At 35.1% G+C, this 24738-nt stretch overlaps 1 protein-coding gene and 2 pseudogenes across 1 annotated transcript; all 3 read right to left on the reverse strand.

Moving 5' to 3' along the window:
- Positions 1-3745: 3745 nt before the first annotated feature.
- LOC136063462 (MDIS1-interacting receptor like kinase 2-like) lies at positions 3746-8185 on the reverse strand. Its single transcript, XM_065763902.1, has 2 exons — positions 4905-8185; positions 3746-4300 (listed from the first exon to the last, which is right to left on the reverse strand). Exons 1-2 carry the CDS (start codon positions 7999-8001, stop codon positions 3930-3932), a joined length of 3468 nt encoding a protein of 1155 aa, XP_065619974.1. The 5' UTR covers positions 8002-8185; the 3' UTR covers positions 3746-3929.
- A 7547-nt stretch (positions 8186-15732) lies between these two features.
- Positions 15733-20796, reverse strand: LOC136063457 (uncharacterized; annotated as a pseudogene).
- A 2010-nt stretch (positions 20797-22806) lies between these two features.
- Positions 22807-24524, reverse strand: LOC112021483 (MDIS1-interacting receptor like kinase 2-like; annotated as a pseudogene).
- Between the last annotated feature and the right edge of the window lie 214 nt (positions 24525-24738).

The raw sequence follows: 24738 nt of genomic DNA on the forward strand, positions 1-24738 counted from the left end.
GTATGATTTGCTCGTTGTCTCTAATCAATTCCTATAGCACAGCCTTCACTTCCTCGTACTCTTTCTTTTCGGTAGGGGACTAAATGTACAAAAACTTATTGCAATGTGTCCGTGTTTGTGGTTATTACACTTTGCTCCTTGCTTAATACTACTCTCGTTTTTGCCCAAACTAAATTTGCTGATTCCTTCTACACACTGGCACTTAGAAGGGAACAAGTAATTAATGAAGGCCTGAACGGTTTTTTGTAAATTGAAAATTATTACTTTCAGATTGAATAGGAGAAAAGGTATTTTCTCTTGTATTCTAAATACAAATGTGGCATTAGAGGACGTACACGCCTATAGTATACAAAAATGTCATCTTTTTTTCTTTTTAAAAATATACATTGAAGTATTGACGAAGCTTTGAACCAATCATGGCATCAGTTTTCTTCATCAGAGTCAAAAGAACGTCTCTTACTCAAAGATTTCAATACATTTAAAGGTCGATCACATTGTGAACCGCATGTACTATTACAAGACTTGAGCTTTGACACACACAGCTACTGATTTTGCCTTTGCTGAATCATGCTTTACATGTCATCGATCTCATTCTTGTTGTCCATGAGAAGGAGGCTGTTCTTGCTTTCTAATAGCCATTGGAAGGGATTCATATCTCTTTGCAGGCAAGAATTTGCAAAGCATTCTGCTCCCTGGTTAAATATGCAGGTTTTACATCAGACTTTATGCGTAAGAAACACATAGAATCTATTTGTTTCTTACTCATAAATGATTGATCAGACTCTCCTAATCAACCCCCCTTCCCCCTCCCAAAACCCAAAGGAAAAGAGAAATTGGTTGTCTAGTAGAGAACTTCGGAAAAACAAGACAGACAACATGAAAGTTGCTGCACCTTTTTTTTAATAAACAAGGAGCACTTCAGTGGTTTACATTAGAGTTAGCACCCAACGACAAACATGTATTACCAACTTCAAAGACTGTAAATATGATTGCTTGTGAGAACCTTGTCACCTTTTAAAATGCTCCCAAAAAGGTCATCAGCTTTTCTGATTCATCTACAAGTGACAAAAGAAATTGGAGGAATAGCACTCCTCTCCATTTCAGGTAGTCCCTCTAATTATAAAAAGGGAAACAAATGAAAAAACAACATAAATGACAGAACACCAGAACAAATTGTACCAGCAATAATCTTAAGAGCAATATAAATGTCTGCCTTCTCGCAAGTTCACATGGATCACAGAGACACTTTGTGATCTTCGCTATATAACTGTTGACATTAATTGTTTACAGGCCTTACCAATCAATGAGAGCAGTATACTGAACGCAAAAATCTGCCATCATCACTACATGATTGTTGCGTAGAGCAACACAATCACTCTTTTCAAGTTCCTGGAATAAAACATGCCAATTTTGAATTTTATTTAAGTTCTCAATCTGGGAGAGTGACAAATTTTAGCCACAGAAAGTAATAAAATATATCCTCAAATCAATATCTTTACACACACAATAGAAATATAACAATAACTTGGGAATAATGCCATATGCATTAGTTGTGCCAAATAGATCCTTTGAATCAAAATTAGGTTATATATGCAAAAATAGAGAGTTTGTATAAACTGAAATTTCTTATAGATACAGAGAGAACCATGTCACAAAGGGCTTGTTTGGATTGAGGAGGGAGGGGGAGTAAAGTGGCCAACTCTACTTTACTCTCCCTCCCCCTTCAATCTAAACAAGCCAAAAGAGAATGGCATTAGTTGAACAGGATTGCTAGAGAAAAGTCACATAGTATGTGTTTCTTAGAAATCCAAAGAAGTTTGTCACAAGGACAACTTCATAATGAGTTTTCAAGAAAATAATTTTAAGACCATTGGAATTGAGTGATTCCAAGTCAATGACCAAACCTGTACAAAGAGAGAAACATAATTCATTGCAAGTTTTCGATCAAGGAAAATCTTCCTCATTGTCAACCAAGCTTGAATATATAACGAAGGGACTGTTTGCATTAGAGAGACTGTAGGGCCGGGCAATTTGTTCAATTTGGGATTAGAATTGCCTGAAGTGATTGTGGTGTATAATAGCAGAGTAATCACGCTCACATCAGCAGACAGTCAAATAATAACCAAAGATACAATTGTATAAACTGCCGTGACTGGTTGTGATAACAAGCTGGCTGCTTCGTTTCCCTTTCTTCTAGGTGTGAAAAAGCCCCCATCTTTGTTTGTTACTGAAACCCCTAAAACATACATTTCTGAAATGACTGAAGCTTATAGAGAAAAGCTGGTCTACCCATCTCATAACAAATGTATCAGCCTTCTCAGGATTTGAAGCCTTCTGCTTGCACAATGTCCTAAGTGCTTTTAGATGAGCATTAACCTGCCATCACATGTACCAATTAAGTACACATGTGGGTGCAAATAACAAGGAAAAACTAAGGAAAAAAAATAAACAAAAACTTACCTACAAATAGTCTAATTTAAAACCAATATACAACCTAAAAAGAAACATCAGAAGCAAGTACATGTCCTTCAATCCATGTGTGCAATTTATGAGCTAAAACATATGATCAGTGTGAGCTGGGTAATTTCATCGGAGTGCTTTTACCATCAAGCTGTACTAATAGCAAACTACTGTATTGATCAATATAGCATTTTAGACAACAAAAGAAAAGAATCCCTACAGCAACTGAATGCACAAAGATTTTATATATATATATATATATATATAACTGAATACACTAGATGACATCAAGTGGTAGATACCTCAGTTGAATGCATGTTGAACTATTCAATTTGTATAAGCAAGTTATGAGCCAAATCCACTGCAGGTTCTGGAGGCAGCTCTGTAGAAACATTAGAGATTGTTCACAATAGGAAAACACAATCGCTGACCCAAGCAACAGAATTGGATTCTATACCCTCTTCCTCTGCATGTGCATCTCCTTGTGCAAGTGGAATTTTAACCCCACCTCTCACTCCATGCTTGTTAAAGAGCTGCCGATGATGATGGGGGAACTCCCAAATAGCAGATGGAACATGAAGGTTAAGATCAGACAATGTAGCCATCATTTGTTGTCTGTCTAAGCAATTCTAGTTCCTCAGGGGACGGAACCAAACTTTCAAACATATTGTTAAACTTAAGGAAGGGAAAAAATTTTAAGAAAAAATAAAAACCAAACTTATTCCACACTTCTACCCGTTCCTATCCTAAAACAAAATTTTAAGAAAAACATTAAATTCAATCATCTTCAAGACCACGTCGCCATACCTGGTAACCCAAAAACCCCAAAGTCAGACCACACCATGCCACTAGCATTTTCATCCCTAGAGTCCCAAAATACAAAATCCTCAGTTTCAATGGTTTTTAGTGACAGAACCGATGATGGTTTCCCTTTATTTGTCCTCTTCTTATCTCTCTCCTTTTCTTTCTTTCTCTTCCATGGTTTTAGAATGAAATCAATTTGGCGGCTTCAAAGGATGTGGTGGCGGCAATGGTTGAAGCTTGCAGCAACAGCAACAGCTGTTTGCCCCCATGTAACAGACGATTTGCATTTGGTGAATCATGTGGCACTGGAGGCCATGCACTCTACTTTTCTATTATTGAACAAAGTTATTTTCAAATGATTCCAATGGAGTCATTTCAGCTTCTATACCTCCGCCCTATAAACAGATCTTTCTTTATTTGAGAGAACATAAACAGCTCTTGAGCATTATATTGATTAGTCTTAATGTTGCTACACATTCAAATATAAACCATATGATTTTATTAGCTAAATTTTCAAAAATCTGCATTTTGATGGATACACTCTTATCAATTAAACACAATACAGTAACTACTTAATGAAATAGTTTACTAGGAGAGGAGGACATGTCAAAAGGTAGAGCATCGACAATGCACAAACAAAAAGGGAACACCAACAAAACAAGCTATTATCCAATCAAGCCTCCGAGATCAACTACTTCTCCTAGTGTGATTGATTGCAATGTATTTGGCAAATGTAGTTTCTGAGTTGAAAGTTTTTGAGAAACTTGTCTCATTGTTGGACGAGATTGTGGAATGGTGTGCAAGCAAGCAATTGCAATCTTTGCAATGGAGAACACTTCCCTTGCAGCTTCATCCATTGGGAGTGAAAGTCGTTGGTCCAACATGTCCTTCAATAGCAACTCACGGATTGTAAATGTTGGTGATGAAAGAGATGAGGTAAGATCTCTTGGATGCTTTCCCATTATTATTTCTAGAGTTAGTACTCCAAAACTAAAAACATCACATTTTTCATTAACTTCCATTGTGTATGCAAGCTCTGTTGAGGAAAAAAATTAATTAAAGTCATCGCAGCTCCACTATTTGTAATAAAATATGAGAATGACTTGAATTTGGTCCGTGCATATGCAACTTGTAAAATATATCAATGTAATGATAATCAATTGTTAGGATAAATGTTCATGGGACTTATGCATATCACAATTGGTTTTTTTTTATATAAAAAAGGGGGACATGCACTAGTACTTTCTCATTCGAATTTATTATCAATAGAATCAACGGCATACTACTTATATTACATATGATATACTACTACATCTTTTAGTTATTTTTTTATATGAATTGTTTTTTTAACTATGGAGTTAATTATGGTATAAGCAATAACTAACCCTAAGGTTATAATAAACTAAAGGTGCTTACACTATAGGTATCGTATATGACCGCAGTGAATATGAGCATTAATATAGCAAAACATTAAATTAGGAGAGAAACCTTTGACAAACCATCAACAACAAAAATGGCATTTATCTAGTCCATAAGTTGATAATTCTAATATTCGTCACCCCCACAATATCTATTTTTCTGAAAGAACAAAATGACTGATTGCCAACTGCTACATAGAGAAAGCAACCAAAAAATCTAACCTGGAGCCATGTACCCAAAGGTGCCTGCATGTGAGGTCCAGTTGAATGAATCGGGCTTCAAAAGTCTAGCAGTGCCAAAATCAGAAATGCGAGCCTCATATTCTTGATCCAATAAAATATTCTTACTTGATATAGCACGATGAATTATAGAAGGCAAACAATCATGGTGCATATAAGATAAAGCATTTGCCACACCTTTTATGACATTTACTCTCTTAAACCAATCAAACGATTTTGCTCTTTCCTCACTATTTAGTAACTTCACCAAGCTTCCACTTTCCAAAAACTCATAAACCAAAAGAGAGTGTTTTGGATGTGAACAAAAACCATACAACTTCACAATGTTACGATGTCTTATTTCTGTTAAGGCACAAATTTCGCTTGTGAAGGCTTTTTGATTGGATATCTCACCATCAAGTAGTGGGTGAAGTTTCTTCACGGCAACAACTTGGCCTGTTGGCAATTCAGCTTTGTAAACACTACCATAGCCTCCCACTCCAATGCAATATTTGGAATCAAATTCCTCTGTAGCTTCAATGATGTTTTTATACACCATTTTTCCTTCATAACTCCATATTGCAAAAATATTATCGTCATGTGTTTCTCTTGGCTTGTCTTCTATTTTCTTCACTATTGGACAAAGAAACAAAACTCCTACAATGATAAATATAATTAATAGTGTGCCCAAAAAAGAGACTAAAATTATAACCAAAAATTGGTTGTGCCTCTTAGATGAACGATTAGGAATCCTTTTTGGGCATGCCTTTAAACCAACAACATTGCCACACAAGCCTCTGTTATTTTTTAGTGCTGCGATTGGAGCCTTGCGGAAGGCCGTGATGTTAGGAATAGGACCCTCTAACTCATTGTAGGATATATCAATGGATGTCAAGCTCACACTATCTCTAAACGTGGATGGGATGGAACCAAAGAGATTATTGTGAGAGAGATTCAATATGTCCAACTGTTTCATTCCTCCAAGCTTTCGTGGTATCTCTCCTACCAGAAAATTTTTACTAACATCAAGACCTTGAAGAGACTGCAAGCTTCCTATATCACACGGAATACTTCCATCAAGTGTATTTCTACTCAAATTCAAGAACAATAATCTTGAGCACTCTCCAAGTTGTTTGGGGATCAAGCCACTGAGATTGTTTGCTGCCAAGTTACAATGGTCTAAAACAGACAACATTCCAATTTCTAAAGGAATGTTACCTGAAAGTTGGTTATTGTTCAAAAGAAGTTTGATCAATGACTTCAAGCGCCCCAGATCCTTTGGAATCTTTCCCACCAGATGATTTGAAGAGAGGTCAAGGACACCTAGCATTGTTGCGTTGCCAATTTCAGGTGGTATACTACCAGAAATCTTGTTGTTGGAGAGTTTTAGGTTTGTCAAGTTATGACTCTGCCCCCACTTTGATGAAAGCTCACCATACAGATTATTACTACTCAAATCAATATAATTTAAGTTTGGGTAAATGTCAAAATCTTCTGCTATATTTCCTGTCAGATGGTTTCCATCAAGCCGAACCCGAAAGAGACTACTGCAATTTTTCAAGCTTTTTGGGATAGGACCTATAAAGTGGTTATTAACGGCACCAAAGTAAACAAGTGTACCAGATTGGCATATTTGTGGAGGTAACTGGCCTACAAAATTGTTTTCAGATAGTTGCAAATTTGTCAAACGGGTGAGATTATTCATTTCTACTGGAACAGAACCACTTAGATCGTTCATCCCCAAACTCAAACTGGTGATCATGGTCAAGTTTCCAATAGTGGATGGAATTGATCCAGAAAGTTTGTTTTCATGAAGGAATATGCTACGCAAGGCAGCTAGGTTTCCAAAAGAAGCGGGAATTGAACCACTTAGTTCATTCAAGTACAAAGCTAAAGTGGTAAGCTTGGTCAAATTTCCAATCGTGGTTGGAATTGGTCCAGAAAGTTTGTTTCTATGTAGTTTAAGATCAGACAATTCAACCATCTTTCCTATGGAAGCAGGGATTGGACCAGTGAGTTGATTTCTTAGTAATTGAACTACCCACAGATGTTTAAGCAATCCTAATTCCTCAGGTATGGAACCAGAAAGACTGTTGGAATAAAAGTAAAGTAGTCGTAACTCGCTCAAGTTTCCAATGGAAGAGGGAATTGGACCAATGAGAAAATTAGATGACAAATCAAGTTGAGTGAGAGATCTCATCATTCCAACTTCTCGGGGTATGGAACCAGAAAATTTGTTGTTTAATAGGAATAGTATGTTTAAGTTGCCCAACTTTCCAATTTCTCGAGGAATAGATCCCGAAAGTTTGTTGTCATGAAGGAAAAGAAGGGATAAATTGCTCAAGCTTCCCATAGAAGCTGGGATGGGGCCTACGAGACTATTTCCGTTTAAAGCAAGAAAAATTAGATCTCTCAATGCTCCTATTTCTTGAGGGAGGGAACCATTGAGTAAATTCTCGGAAACCATTAAATATTGAAGACTTATCATTTGGCCTATCTCGGGTGGAATTCTTCCCGATATCTGATTTCCAGTGAAATCGAAAAACCGAAGTTTGGAAAGGTTAAAAATGCTAGAAGGAAATGTACTGGAAAGATTATTGTGAGAGAAGTCGAGATGGGTGAGTTTAGAAAGGTCTCCAATACTATCAGGAATAGTTCCATAAAGCGAGTTTTGTAAAAGACAGAGAGTACGGAGGTAGGGAAAGGAAGAGAAGTTAAGGTTGTAAAGCGTACCTTTCAAACCAAAACTGGAAAGATTTAGGCGAGCGACACCCAATTCCAAGTCATCGCAAGTAATTCCAACCCAATTATTGCATGGGTGGTCTCCAACCCACGAAGACAGGAGAGATTTGCTTTGGTTGTCAAGACTGGCTTTCCAGTTTAGAAGAGCTCCTGCTTCCTTAAATGCTTTACCTACTTCAGCTGTAGCAGTCACAGAAGAAGTGGTGGAGGAAGCAAAGGTAGCAAAATGGAGCAAGGAAACCAACAAGAGTACAAGGCTACAGAACAAGACTTTGAAAGCCATGACTTTGGTAGCTGTTTGTCTTACGGAGGGTGTGTCTCGAGAGGTATATTGCGTGTCTGCAAACTTTGCATGCATGCGTTGATGAAGATTTTGGCTACCGATGTGAGGAATTTATAGATAGAATAATCCAGTACAGCTTCTATTTTTGTTTACTGGTTCAGAAATTTTTTTTTCATTTTTCTTTTCTTGAATTCTACTGGTTTAGATTTTGGTCCTTTGGAAATTGTGGTTGTTAGACTCTGGTTCTTGTTTGATGCAATATGGGTCATGCCGTTGGCAACTAAATGAATAATCCCACTGACACACTTTCACACCTACTTTAACAAATAGCCAAAGTGTGTAGATTGGCTTATTCATTCTACCAACTGGAAATTTTCACTCCAAAGCAAAAGCCCTATGTAACTGGGAAAACAGAATTTCATTGACTTTGAAGTAGTAGGAAACAAGGAATGAAAAACGTGGAATTGCACCTATGGGTCTGTGTCCGTGTGTGGTTATTACACTTTGGTTCTTGATTGATGCAATATGGGTCTTGCTGTTGGCAGCTAAATGAATGATTCCACTGACACACTTTCATACCTACTTTAACAAATAGGCACAGTGTGTATATTGGCTTATTCATTCTATCAACCAGAACTTTTCACACCAAAGCAAAAGCCCTATATAACTAGGAAAACAGAATTTCATTGACTTTGAAGTAGAAGGAAACAAGGCATGAAAGCTTGAATGTTTCTTTAAAACAAAAATTATTACTTTGACCGAATACGAGAAAAGGCACTTGCTCTTGTATTCTAATACAACCATGACATTAGTTCTTAGCGGATGTACTGTACACTCCTACACTATACAGAAATGTTTTCTTCTTTCCTTTAAGGGGAAAAAAAATAGCTGCATATTTACATCGAAGTATAGATGAAGCTTTAAACCAACAAGGCATTAGTTTTCTTCATCAGAGTCAAAAGAATGTCTCTTACTCAAAGATTTCAATAGGTCGACCACATTGTGAAGTGTGTTGAACCTGTTGATACCCCTTTTTTAAGGTCGGTTTAAAGCCCAAAGGCCCAAATATGAAAGAGGAGTAAGGCCTAAGAATAGGTCCTTGAAAAACTCAATAAGACATAGTCCGTAGCAGAGTATGTTAGAATTTAGGAATAAAGGAGAAGGCCCAAGGATGGCCCACCACCCTTTGAATGAGGAATAAAACAAGGGAGGTAGCCACCATAAACCCTATGAAGGGAAGCAAGCCCATGAAGCCCAAAGTGTCCTTATAAAAAGAAAGAGAAGCCAAATCCCTTCTGGGAAAAATAATGAAAAGAAAAAAAAGATAGCAACGGATAGCCTCGGCAGGAATTGCATAAAAAAGAAAGAAGCCAAAATTAGAAAAGAGTCAAACTGCCATCCCGCAACCCAGCCAATGCAATGGAGGCAGGGCCCACTACTGATGAGATGCAAAGGGGATAGTTTGGTAGAGAGGGGAAAGAGCCTAATCTAGTATCCAGCCAAGACCACTTTTGGAAATATGCTTTGTTGGGAAAGCATTTTTACCAAATAAGGAAAGGGCAGGTGGGAGCCATCTGATGCATGCTAAAGGATTAGGACAAAGAGAATTAATAGAAGCCTTTACCATTTTAGTGAAAGAGAGAGGTAGTATTTCCGCTTAAACTGGCTTTTACCAAAATAGAAAGATTGTTTGTCGTAAGGCATAAGCTGAAGCCCCTTAGGATTGTTCCTAATTAAGCATGGTCAGAAGATAGTCAAAGGGTGCCTAGTTGACATGGGTAGTGGGCATCATGCAAAAAGGCTAAACGGCACCAATAGACAAAAGCATGGATAATGATGAAGGTTAAAGGGTAAAAATAGGGATCAAATTTTGGGGATAAAAAAGGGGAACAGTACCTATGAAGGAGTAACACAGACATTAAGTAAAAACATATGAGGAAATAGATAGGGAAATGAGGAAAAAGCAAAAAGGGAATTAGGAAGAAAATTAAGGATAACCTAGGCAATCAGAAGAGAGATTAAGATACTAAAAGAAAAGAAAAAAGGGAAGAAATTAACACTTGAGACAAAAGAAAAGTAGAGTATTCACAATAGGAATGTATAGCATGCATCAGTAGAAATCATTAAAAGCATGGATAAGGATGAAGGCTAAAGGGTAAAAATAGTGATCAAATTTTGCGTATAAAAAAGGGGAACAGTACCCACAAAGGAGTAACATGAAAAACAAGTAAAAACATATGCGGAAAAAGCAAAAAGGGAATTAGGAAGAAAATTAAGGATAACCAAAGCAATCAGAAGAGAGATTAAGATACTGAAAGAAAAGAAAAAAGGGAAGAAAGTAAAACTTGAGACGAAAGAAAAGTAGAGTATTCACAACAAAAATGTATAGCATGCATCAATAGAAATCATTTCCCTCCCTCAAAAAGCACAAAATCAAACCCTTTGCAATCTCCTAGGAATGACTACTCTAACTCAAGTTCCAAACCATACAACATTATAACATTATCTATATCTATATCTATATATATCTAAAAGTTGAAGCGTAACATTTATTGTTGCTACGCTCCAGTTAAGCCACATCAGTGTCCGTGTCGTTACCTTTTTTATTTTCAATTTTCCTATAATTTTTTTAACATTACTCATTCACTATTTTTCTTTTTTCTTTTTTACACTTTCCCAAACCTTTCTCATTCCCTTATCTTTTACTTCTCCCCACTACCCTTTACTTTAATATCATTCTTCATCTTTCTTTTTATCTTCCTTTATTTTGTCTTTTCTTATTCTCACTCTCTTACTATAAAGTTGTTATTTTTTCTTTAATTTTATGCATAGTTTTCTCTAACAAAAAAAGGTTATTTCTCTCTCTCTCTCTCTCTCTCTCTCTCAATTATTTGGTAATTCTTTTTATTTATTTATTTATTTATTTTTAAGTTTTAGTAATTTTGAGCCTTTATGATTATTTAGTGTAATTTATGGTCAAATTTACAAATGGTTTGATAATTTATGCATGATACAAGCTTAAAATGATAATTTCTATCATTTTTGTTTGTTGTAACATGGTGTCTCCAATGCAAAATTGATGAATATTAAAATTTCAGGTCCATGGGAGCTCAAGTGGTGTTGGTACATTTGCAATTCAGATAGCTAAATACCATGGCGCAAGTGTGTTTGTTATTGCAAGTCCAATATCACTTTACTTCTAATGCATAAGTTTGGTTTCCAAGTATTCATATATTTTTAGATTGTGAGTGGCAATGACTGATGAAAAAATGATTGTTTGCAAGGATCTTAAGGTTGATGTGTGCATTAATTACAAGATAGAGGACAAAATGGTGAAGGAAGAAACAAGTGGATTTTTTTTTTTTTTTTTTTTTAATATTGAAACCTCAATTTTCCTCAATGTTTATAGAGTTGATGTTTTTCATTATTCTTTTGCAATGATTATTAGGTGATAAAAAAACAACTAACTAAATGATCAATGGCAGGAATTTGAGTTTTTCTGGTTCTTAGACTCTAAAGACTTTTCTTGATTTTTTTTTTTTTCCATTTTTCTTTTTGCATTCACAATTATGCAATTTTGTTCTCTCACCTATGTTTCATTATCCTTTAATTATTCATTATGTTTTTGTTTTACATTTCATGTGGCATATCTGCTATAGATAGCTCCACATTTGATGGTAAAAGTGATTTTGTAGGGATAAATGTCCTATTGAAAGTGATTTTTTTCTAAGTAAATAGTTTCTTAGAACATACTTTTTTATACCATTTTTCAACTTCCCATCTATTACTCCATCAAGCCAAATCTATTTCCATTTTCTACTCTCTCTCTCTCTCTCTTATCTATTCATTACTCTTCTCTCTCTTTTCTCTTCTAACTTTTCAAATTTCCATTTACTATTCCATCAAACCAATAAGATAATAGTTCAAGCTCCCTTCAAGTCTATGACTCTCCTTCTCCTCAATCAAGCAGCTATGAAAACTGTTCAATTGCCACCCAATTAGTATTAAAAAAAAAAAAAAAAAAAACTATTGATTTGTTGTGTGTGAATATATATATATATATATATAAAGTGAGTTTTTTTCTCCTCCATATTCTTCAGTTTTCCTGATTAATTTTGTTGGCGATGTGCCATTGAAGATCTCAAGTGCCAACATCATTGGTTCCAATAAACCAACTAAAAAAATCTCAAAGCTATGGTGACGAATATAGTAAAAGAATTGCAGTAGGGTTTGGCTACTATAGTTTTATGTGGTCGTTAACCAATGTTTAGAAAGTTGTGTCTCAGATAGAAATGTATATTCAATTTTCATGTAAATTGTAGATGTATTCACCATTATGGATAAAGTATTTCATTTGTATACGCAGAGCATAAATCAGTTTTTTGTACATACATATTAGTTGTGAAAGCACACTTAGTGTATAAAACACTAATGAATTTTTAGACCCCTAAATTCAAATTAACCAACATAAGCTTATACTCAAACAATATATGTGCGGAATGATATGTACAAGCTATACCCAAATAAACAAACTACTCTAAACCATAATTAATCACAACACATCAATAATTAAAGGTAAAGAGTAGGTGTTAGAGAGATGCAAACACAAAGATAACACCGGCACGTGTTATCGAAGAGGAAAATAAAGAAATCGGCAAAAAACTCTCTGCTGCCCTCTAAGTGGTAAAATGATCCATTAAAGAATTAAATTGGGATATACGAATAGTAATAGACATTCCAAGCCTAATCAATCCAATTCACCTAAGCCCTTCAAGCTTCTTGCTCCAACAAGGTTAAGCCTAATCGTGTCTTTTTTAGCTTTCTGGAACCCACAATAAGCTCATTGCATCAACCAAATAAATTGGTCATCTCCAAACTGGTTCCCAAGCACCAAATTACCTCCTCACTGATATGGGTATGGTGAGATAAGGATTTGGCTAATAAAACTCTCAAGGGTATGTCAATAGAGAGGGTGAGGGTAGAGAAATTTGGAGAATCAAATGTCTAAGATTATGGAATGAGTCAATCTTAGTTTTCTCTAGGGTTTCTCTCTCAAAATTCTCTTTGAAAGCTCTCTACATTTCATGGGTATAAGGATATTTATAGTAGGGTACGTTAGGAATGTGAAAAGTCATTTTTCTGCAAAACAGGGTGTTCTGGCGACTCACTCACGACTGGGATGAGTCGCGAAATAACTGACTGGCTAGACTATCCTTTTTTTGTCTTGTAGTGCTCTCGCTGTCATGACCCTTCAGCTTCCTGCATGCTTCACACGTGTGGCATTTTGGCGAGTCATCAATCGCAAGCCACTCGTGAGTGCCGGTCGTGAGAATGCTTTTGAATGCACACACACTTGAATTCTTCACACTCTCTCAAACACAATCCTTATATGATTTCCACCTAAATACAGGGTATCTAATTGCTAAAATACAAGCAAATTTGGCACGGAATAAAACCAATACATGGTTGAATAAATTCAACCTTACAAGTTGTAACACGAATATTGATGCATAACTTAGTACAAGATATGTTACTCTATTTTTGTTTTTGTACTGTAACAAATTTAAATGTTATTATGGGATGCCTTTGCTGGAAGACTTTGCCTCAAAATCCATGAAGATCAATTGGATTTAAGAAAATCCAAGAAGATGTATGCTTGGTTAGCTATCTAAAGAAATTAAATTTGGATAAAATATGAAGAATACCAATTGAATTGAATTGAGTTCCCTATCATAAATCCTCTCTCTCCCTCTTATTGTTTTGATTTAATTTTTGTTTGAGTTATGACTTAGTCATTTTGAAAGTGAGAATTTGAATTTATATCAAAATACAATCTTTTTTTTTAAAAGAAACTGATGGATTTTATTAATAAAATTTAACTACATCCAATTGTAAAATTAAACCAATATGAGATGGGACATCTTACATCCATATTTGAAAATCTAGTATGCATAATGCATTTTTAGCCAGACTATGAGCAACCCCATTGTCATTTCTCTTAATATAAGAATACAACAATCCTTCTCTATGAACATGTGAAAACCTAATACAATGAAATAAACTTGCAAAACATTTACATCTCGACTAAGCAAACCAAAGGGTGCCAAGGAATGCAAATCTGCATTCAAAGCGTTCATAGCAATCTCTGAATCTCCCTCTTGGATAACATCTTTCAAACTCAGATCAACATCAAACTGTAAAGCCGTTGATATAGTCAAAGTTTCAAGCTCTATGACAGTTTGGGGAAGAGGGATGATTTTGACCATGTGTGCCAAGCCTTTTCCTTGTTCGAACCCTCCGCTATCACATCAATAGTCGATCTCCAAAACAACACCCACAAAATTTTGTTCCCAAAAAAAAAGCATCATCAGAGTTCACCTTCAGGATCGGCCATGGAGGTGGTTTCCAAATGGCACAGTGTGGCGGCTGATTGGACTGATCCGGCTCATTACCCTTCATTTCTGTTGTTGCACTTTTTTCCTTGTCTGGAATTTTGACCATATTAAACACTTGCCATTGGGTTTGCTGCGAATTAGAGTTAATAGGAGCAAAAATTGTTGAGCTGTCACGCATGGATAATGTTGCATCAATATCACTTATTTTTGCTACCCTTGTATCACTCTTTACTTCCATAACCGAAATAAGAGATGCAATAAACAGGCTGGACTCGTTAGTGATTGGATGGGATTTTGGACTTTCCATGGTAGTTGTAGAGTTTGAAACCACTGCCAGCTTGCCTCCTTTCTGAATTGATTCCCTTTGAAACCGTGGCTTTATGTTCTCACTTATTGCTAATATCGGTTTCACCATCACACCAGTCTTTACCGAATTAATTGGAGATAAATTAGGAGTGTATATCCATTGGATATAGAGTCCCTGTTTGGAAAGGAGTCAATATCCTTCAATAACGTATTCTCCAATTTATTGTTTTCTGAAATTGCCAGGTCACCAACTTTAATGCCTTCTCCTCCTTCCTCACCAGTTTCAATCTCCGTTTCTGATTGAATCACCTCCGATGGGCCACTCACCGGTGCTGCCACCACCGGTTCAGATTGTTCTCGAGCTTCCTGTGATTTTTGTGTACCTGATTTTCTGCTCTCGTAAAAATCTGGAACATAAATGAATGACTTCCCCACTGACGTATACGGAGCTGCCCTCTGTTTAAAACTGAATTGTTGCTGTTTCAGCCAAAACTTCCATACTTTAGTCAAGAGGAAAAGTACAAGAGATAGATGTGTTTCCCAAAACCCACGAAGAAAAAACCCAAAAGCTCTAGAGGTAACCTTGCTACCTTTAGAGAACAAAACTCTCCTTTAGAGAACAAACTCTCCTTCAGAAAGAATGGACTAAAACTTCTACTGCCTAAGAAAAGAGAGAAACTCACTTTCTTAGGGACAGAGAAACAAGAGAAGGCTGAGAAACTCACTTTCTCAACCGACTGGAAAAGCTATCAAAATACAGTCTTGGCTATGTATGGATGTGCCTATTGGTTATTTGAGTAATATTAAGTGTAATTTTATGACGAGTTTTCATTATCATGATAATATCCTTTAAGAAAATGAGAAATTTGAATAATAGATCTGAAACTTAAAAATTTAGTTGTAAATAATTTTTTTTTTTTTGAGAAAACATAATGCATTATAACATAATTTAGAAGAATATGAACCACCTTAAAAAATACATAAATATCAATCGAATAAACCCAAAAATAATAGAATGATTTATTTGTAGATATAGAAAGATGGAAAATAATTTTAAAAAATTGTTTAATTTTAATGGAGAATAAATTATCTTCAACAAATTTAGGAGAACAAATTATACATTATATCATAATTACAAAATACCTATCTATTCTCATGCATCACGAGCCTGCGACTAGTTTGGTATTAATGTTGTATGAGTTGGGATTAAGATCTTTTTAGTCAACATCTTGCTAAGAACACTTTTGCTCATAATTATATCCGCAAGAATCTTTATTATTTTTCTCTATTGTTAAGTGCATTAGTTTTTCATTTGAATTAATCATTATTCTACCATGTATACATATATATTTTGTATCTTGGGAGTGTTCTTTGATTTGTGCACAGATTGGTTCCCAGGTGCATCCTGCAGAGAGCACTTGACCCAACTCTCCACCCCTATCTGCAGAAGCCTTGGCCCAAAAGCACAAAAAATGCATCAACAAAGTGCTTGTACCATTACAAGACTAGAGCTTAGGCACACTTAAGGAACTAAGCGGCGGTGTAGAAGCCCCCTTGTTCACTTCCCTTAGCACAGAACGAGTTGTGGCTGCAGCCGCTGCATCTGCCATTGCTGAAGCCAATTTTGAATTGTCTTTTGACTTATGGGAGAACTTATTCTGTGCAAGTTTTCCACTAGCAACCTTAGAAACATCAGGCGACTGATCGCTGCTTGATTTTTGCAGCCTTGATTTTGCCTTTGCTGAATTCATACTTCTGCATGTCATAGATGAGTTCTTTTTGAAGCTGCTTATCAGCAACCAGTATGTCATCGTTCTCATTCTTGTAGTACTCGAGAAGGATTCTAAGGTATTCCGCAAGAGAGCCTATGAGGGGGCTGTTATTACTTTCAGATAGCCGATGGGGATGGAATTTTGGATAAGGCCCTTTCTGACTGCTAGAGTTATAGCCCTTCCTCTAGTAGCAGCTGCAGATGCTCCTCCACTATCTCTGCCTTCTTCATCAATGTCTGCTATGGCAGATGATGTTCCACGGTTGGATGGGATTCGTACTCTTTGCATGCAAGAATTTGGAAAGCATCCTGCTTTCTCAATTAAAATGCAGATTTTATATTAATTAGAACTTGTAACAAAAACTGACACATAGATGATTAGTCAGACCCTCTTAATCAACCCGAGCAAACCCAAATGAAAAGAGAAATTGGTTATTTAGTAGGGAACTCTGGAACAAACAAGATAGGTAAAATGATGACATTGTCCCTATGTATTAGTATTTGACATGCTTTTTCACTAACTGCTACAGTTACAAAGGAGTTGCACCCCCTTGTTGAGCTTGGTATTAACTTGTTAAGAAATATTTCATGTATACATTAATATGAGGGCTCGCAGTTACATAGGTACTAATCCAAGAGATCACCCACAAAACACAAATTTGCCAGCAAAACAGACCGTCAAATAATATCTTCTATATGAAGCATACCATCAGATACTGCAGCAAGAATCTCTGCACAACTTTGCAAAGGTGGCCAAAAGGTTCTCCGGAGCCATTTGTTTAAGCAAAGAAACATAAACGTGCATTCTTTTATATCTCAAATTCTCATCATTGCCCCAGGAAACACATAAACTTATTATAAATCTGCATTTCAATTGCAGATCTGTTCTTGCTGAATATAGTGGGGCAAAAAAGTAAGCTCTCCACTTGTAAGCCCTGTGAATCAGTATGTCCATTGTGGACAAGGCTGGCATTCAGAATGAAAATGGCTTCCAAAAAACTGTTATATGCAAGTAGAGGTACCTTCACTGCAAACACATTATACATTAGAGTCAATACCCAACAACAAACATGTGGTACCAACTTCAAAGACTGCAAATATGATTGCTTGTGAGAACCTTTTCACCTTTCAAAATATTTCCATAAAGGTACTTAGCAAGTTGTCCTATCTTTTCTGATTCGTCAACAAGTGACAAAAGAAATCAATGGAATAGCACTCCTCCCTAGTTCACGTAGTCTCTCTGATTATGAGAATAAGGTCAATACTCTCCCACATTAGTAATTATCAAAAGGGAAACAAAGAAAAGCATCAGAAATAACAGAACACCAGAAAAAATTGTACCTGCAATAATCTTGAGAGCAATATAATTGTCTGCCTTCTCCCAAGTTCACATGGATCACAAAGACACTCATGATCTCTGCTATATAACTGTTGACTTTAAAACAATTTGTTAGAAACTTAGGATGAGAAACAGGTTAATCAAATTTGATCACTTTATCTCCTCCCAAAAGTTTGTTTAAATATCATATACTATTATATCATTTCTGTTGATTGTTTAAAGGCCTTACCAATCAACGAGAGCAGTATACCAAACACAAAAATCTGCCATCATTACCACCAGATTGTTGTGTAGAGCAGCACAATCACTCTTTTCAAGCTCCTGGAATAAGACATGCAAAGTTTGAATTTTGCTTTAGTTGTTATTCAGGGGCAGTGACAGATACTTTCTACAGAAACCAATAAAATATATACTCAAATAAACACCTTTTAATACAAGCACACATACAACACTAATACAATAACTTGGGAATAATGCTATATGCATCAGTTGTGCCTAATGAATTCTTTGAATCAAAGTTAGGTTAAATATGCAAAACTAGAGAGTTTTGTAAGCTGAAATTTCTTACCAGATACAAAGAGAACCCGTCACAAAAAGAATGGCTTTAGGTGAACAGGATTGCTTAAGAAAAGTCACATAAGAGTATTCTTTCTTAGATATCCAGAGGAGTTGTCACGAGGATAACTTTTTAATGAGTTTTCAAGAAAATAATTTTTTAAGACCATTGCAATTGAATAATGCCAAGTCAATGACCAAACCTGTACAAAAAGTGTAATAAAATAATTTGCAAGTTTTCCATCAACGATGAAAATCTTCCCCATTGTCACCCAAGCTTGAATATATAAAGAAGGGACTGTTGGCTTTGGAGAAAGTGTGCGGCCTGGCAATTTGTTCAATTTGGGATCAGAATTGCCTGAAGTTATTATGGTGTGTAATAGCGGAGTAATGGCATTCACATCAGCAGACTTACAAATAATAACCAATCTCCAATTATATAAACTGCTGTGACTGCTTGTAATAATAACCTGGCTGCTTTCTTGCCCTTTCTACTTGGAGGTGCTAAAAAGTTCCCATCCTTGTTTGCTTCTGAAACCTATGAAATACACTTTGTAAAATGTGCGAAACTTTAGAGAGAAGCTGGCCTACCCATATCATAACAAGTGTATCTGCCTCCTCAGGATTTGAAGCTTTTTGCTTGCACAAAGTCCTAAGTGCTTTTACATGAGCATTAATCTGCAATCACATGTACCAATTAAGTACACATGCAGGTGCAAATATTAAGAAGAAAAGAGGGGAAAAACACACACACACACACACACACAAACTTACCTACAATTTATCTAATTGTAACTCAATATACAACCTAAAAAGAAACATCACAAGCAAGTACATGTCTTTCAATCAATGTCTGCAATTTATGAACTAAAACATATGATCAACTCCTAGGGTTCTACAGATCAAAAAAATATCTAAAGATCCATAAAAAGCTATTGAGCTTGATCAGTGTGAGTTGGGCAAATTCATTAGAGTACTTTTACAATCAAGCTGTATTGATGGCAAACTACTGTATAGACCAATAAAGCATTTTAGACAACAGTAGAGAAACAAAATCCTGATGGCAACTAAATGCATTGAGTTTTTATTTATTTATTATATATATATATATATATACATAAAAGTAGCTGGATACACTAAATGACATCAAGTAGTAGATACCTCAGTTGAATGCATGTGAAACTCTTCAATTCATTTAAGCAAGTTATGAGCCAAATCTACTGCAGGTTCTGGAGTCAGCTCCATAGAGACATTAGAGATTGTTCTTGAGCCATTTGTCTCAGCAAAGAAACATATATGTGCATTCTTTCTGATCTTGAATTCTCATAATTACCCCTGGAAACACATATAACTAGTTATAAATCTGCATCTCAGCTGCAGATTTGTTCTTGCTGAATATAGTGGGGCATACCAACCTGATGGTAAAATGTTGGCTCTCCAATCGTGAGCCCTGAGAGTTAGCATCTCCAATGCGGGCACGGCAGTCATTCAAAATGAAAATGGCTTCCACAAAACTGTTATGAGCAAGAAGAGGTGCCTTCACTGCATACACATTATACTTTAGATTTAACACCCAACAACTAACATGCATCACCAAATTCAAAGGCTGCAAATATGATTGCTGGTGAGAACCTTCTCACCTTTTAAAATACTCCCAAAAAGGTAATCAGCTAGTTGTCATATTTATTCTGATTCATCAATAAGTGACAAAATAAATCAGAGGAATAGCACTCCTCTGCATTTCACGTACTCTCTCTGATTATGAGAAAACAGTCCATATTCTCCCTAATTATTAATTATCAAAAAGGAAACAAATGAAAAGCATCATAATTGACAGAACAACAGACATATTGTACCTGCAATAATCTTGAGAGCAATATAAATGTCTACCTTCTCACAAGTTCACATGGATCTCAGAGACACATTACGGTTTTTGCTATATAACTCTTGACATCAAAACAATTTGTTAGAAACTTAGGATAAGAAACAGGTTAATCAAATCTGATCCTTTTATCTCCTCTTGAAAGTTGTTTAAATATTAGATACTCTTATACTCTTATATCATTTCTGTTAATCATTTACAGGCCTTACCAATCAATGAGCAGAATACCGAATGCAAAAATCTGCCATCATCGCTACAATTGTTCCGTAGAGCAGCACGGTCGCTATTTTCAAGCTCCTGGAATAAGACATGCCAAGTTCAAATTTTTTATCAGTTGTTATTCAAGGGAGTGACAAATGGTTGCTACAGGAAGCAGTAAAATATAGCCATATCTTCAAATACACACACAAATGTATAAAGAAGGGGCTGTTTGCTTTAGAGAAATTGTAAAGCCTGGCAATTTGCTCAATTTGGGATCAGAATTGCCTGAAGTGATGATGGTGTGCATTATCAGAGTAATGGAATTAACATCAGCAGATGAACAAACAATAATAATCAAATATCCAATTGTATAAACTGCCGTGACAGCTTGTGATAACAACCTGGCTGCTCTCTTGCCCATTCTACTAGGTGGGGTCTCTCATCTTTGTTTGCTTCTGAAACCTCTAAAATATAGTACTTTTCTAAAATGTGTGAAGCTTTAGAGAGAAGCTGGTCTACCCATTTCATAACATGTGTATCAGCCACCTCAGGATTTAAAGCATTAACAATTAAGTGCACATGCAGTTGCCAATATGAAGAAAAAAAAAAGGAAAAAAAAGGAAAAAAGCAAACTTATTAACAAATAGTCTAATTGAAACCCAATATACAACCTAAAAGGTAACATCAAAAGCAATTACATGGCCTTCAATCCATGTGAGCTGAGAAAATTCATCAAGTTGTACTAATGGCAAACTACTGTATTGACCAATAATGCACAAAGTTTATATATATGTATATATATATATATATATATAAGTAACTGAATACTTTAAATGACATCAAGTGGTAGATACCTCAGTTGAATGCATGTTGCACTCTTCAATTCGTTTAAATCTGTTTCAGGTTCTGGAGGCAGCTCCGTAGAAACATTAAAGATTGTTTGCAAGAGCGAAACACAATCCCTAGCCCAAGCAACATAATTGGATTCTATATGAATCTACTTGTGCAGGTGGAATTTTGATCTCACCTATTACTCCATGCTTGTCAAGAGCTGCCAATGATGATGAAAGAACTCCTAGTCCACTGCTTTCAAAAAATATGCCGAAACCTCGGTGAACTAAAGGTGAGTTTGGATTTTTCTTGAAAGTTTTCTGCTTTTGCTTTTTGTCTCAATTTTTTTTGGCAATAATATAACTTTTAGCTTTTTTGTCAGACAATCTGCTTACTAGAAGTGAATTGAAGTTGTTTCTCAAAAAAAAAAAAAAAAAAAAAAAAAAAAGTGAATTGAAGACAGCAGATAAAAATTAAATTACTTAAAGGATAAAGTAAAATTAGAAGATTTGAGTTGAAAGCAGGCCAAAATTAGAAAATATAATTATTAATTTAGACAATAATTAATAATGACGGGTTGTTACGTGTAACAAATGATGTTTTCATTTGGTAAATCATGTGGCATTGAAGTTTGGTCGTGCACTCAACGATTTTTATTAGTTTAAAATGTAAGAGAAATTATATGTCTATCACATTTTTATAATATTTTTATAACAAATTTATAGTAGCAGGTTGTTACTGGTTGTTATTATTGGGGCAAAAAAGTAATCTTAGTGTTAGTTTTAAATTTGAACCAATAATAACTAACCACCTGTGATTTGTTGTAAAAATGTTGTAAACATAGTATCTCTCAAAATGTAAATTGCATCTTTTAAGTTTGATTGAAACTTATTTGAAGCCTCTAACTCTAACTTTATTTTCATTTAATTGATTCCTCAAAACTTAAATTTATTCAATTCATTCATTTTGTTCAATTTTCTTAAAAAAATTTGTTAAGTATGTAATTAACTAATAAAAACATTTTTTGAAAAAAAAAATCTCACATAAAAAATTATGAAAATAAATTTTTTTTGAATATTGCCTTTCAAAAATATTTGTTTATTTGTTAATTACATACTTAATGTATAATTTTTTTTAATAGAATTGAATGAAAGACCCAAATTAAATAAATTTAAAACTTAAAAGACTCAATTTAACAAAAGTAAAATTTGAGATATAAAATAAATTTCGGTCAAACTTATAAAATACAATTTGCATTTAAGCATTTCATATATACAGTCATAAAATAAAAATCTTATAAACAACTAGCAAGCACTACATTGATTAATACACATATGCTAAGCATGCAAATAAAAACCCCTTGTTTTATTAGTGAAATTTCTCAAAACTCTGCATTTTCATGTATCCACTCTTATTACCAATCAAACACAATATAATAACTAGTTATTGAAATGGTTTATTGGGAGAGGAGTATATCTGGAAACGTAGAGCAACAACAATGCATAAACAGGCAAACACAAACAAAATGCTATTAGACAGTTGAGACTCTAAGATCAAATACTTCTCCAAATGTGATTGTGTGTAATGTCTTTGGCAAATGTTATTTCTGAGTTGAAAGTTCTTGAGAAACTTGCTGCATTGTTGGACGAGATTGTTGAATGGTGTGCAAGCAAGCAATTGCTATCTTTGCAATGGAGAGCACTTCCCCTGCAGCTTCATTTGTAGGGAGTGAAAGTCGTTGGTCCAACACATCCTTCAATAATAGATCACGAATTGTAATTGTTGGTGATGACAGGGATGAGATGAGATCTTTAGGATGCTTGCCCATGATTATTTCTAAAGTCAACACTCCAAAGCTAAAGACATCGCATTTTTCGTTAACTTCCATTGTGTATGCAAGCTCTGATAGGATAATGAATTAATCAAAATCAAAGCAGAGCCACTGTTAGTAATAAAATCTAAACTTGACTAAAATTTGGTTCATGCATATGCAAATTGAAAAATATATTGATGTTTTTTTTTTGGAGAATAAAATATATCAATGTTATGATAATCATTTTTTAGGATCGATATTCATGGAACTTATGCTTAACATAGTTATTTATTTATTTATTTATTTGAGAAAATATGCTTAACACAATTAATTTTTTTTTTTTTACCCTCTTTTAACTTTTGATTGGTTGGAGTTGTCTTTGGACTAAATACAAAAGGAAAAGGGTTAAATGATTTATGCGACCTGATAACTTAATTATCTCTTATATACGAGGTAAAAATGCAACAAAATTTTTTGTATTATTCTATAATAAAGCATATAGATCTACATCCACCATAAATAAATAAATAACTAATCAGAAGTTATATTAGGTGTAACTTGAACCCATCTCATAAATACTTACACAAATGGTTTTTTCCATTGGTCTTAATATATGGTATAAATAATAACTAATCTAGAACTAAGTTTAGACTAATTGTACGGTTGTAATAGAGTTAGGTTGTCTACTCTACAAGCAACGGCGGAGCTAGAATTTAATTTGTTTGTTTGGGGGGGGTGGGGGGGGGGGGGAAGCTAAATATATTGACAAACCGTAGACAACAAAAAATAGAATTTAACAAGTCCATAGGTTCACAACTTTAATTATTGGTCAATCGAAAAACATCAATTTTTCTTACATACAAAAAATGACTAATGGCAAACTGCTAGTTAGACAAACCATAGACAGCAACAAAGAAACTAACCTGGAGCCATGTATCCAAAGGTGCTTGCAAGTGAAGTCCAGTTGGATGAATCAGGCTTTAAAAGTCTTGCAATGCCAAAGTCAGAGATGTGAGCCTTATATTCTTGATCCAATAGAACATTCTTACTGGATATATCACGATGAATTATAGAAGGTGAACAATCGTGGTGCATATAAGATAATGCATTTGCCACACCTTTTATGACGTTGGCTCTCTTAATCCAATCAAATGCCTTTTCTCCTTCCTCATTTTTAGTAATTTCACCGAGCTTCCTCCTTCCAAAATCTCATAAACTGAAAGAGTGTTTTGGATGTGAATAAAAACCATACAACCTCACAATGTTACGATGTCTTATTTCTATTAAGGTATGAATCTCACTCATGAAGGCTTTTTGATTGGATTTCTCACCATCAAGTAATGGGTGAAGTTTCTTCACAGCAACAACTTGACTTGTTGGCAAGACAGCTTTGTAAACATTTCCATAACCTCCCACTCCAGTGCAATATTTGGAATTGAAATTCTCCGTAACTTCAATGATGTTTTCATACATCATTTTCCGTCATAACTCCATATTGCACAAAGATTATCATTATATGCTTCTCTTGGCTTGTCTTCTATTTTCTTCACCCTTCGACAAAGGAGGAGTGAAACTCCTACAATGACAGATATGATAATCAATGTGCCCAAAAGTGAGGGTAAAATTATTACCAAAAATTGGTTGCTTCTCTTTGACGGAGGATTAGGAATCAATTTTAAGCATGCCTTCAAACCAACAACATTACCATAAAAGCCTCTA

This window comes from Quercus suber, unplaced genomic scaffold, assembly GCF_002906115.3.
Source record: "Quercus suber isolate HL8 unplaced genomic scaffold, Cork oak 2.0 scaffold_530, whole genome shotgun sequence".
Lineage (NCBI taxonomy): Eukaryota > Viridiplantae > Streptophyta > Magnoliopsida > Fagales > Fagaceae > Quercus > Quercus suber.

What these genes read in the sequence shown, in the direction of transcription:
- LOC136063462 (XM_065763902.1), bottom strand. Translation starts at nt 8,001, where the DNA reads ATGCATGCAAAGTTTGCAGACACGCAATATACCTCTCGAGACACACCC. An exon ending in CTTTGGGTACATGGCTCCAG is followed by an intron (nt 4,301 to 4,904) that starts GTTAGATTTTTT and finishes TTTCCTCAACAG; the next exon opens with AGCTTGCATACACAATGGAA.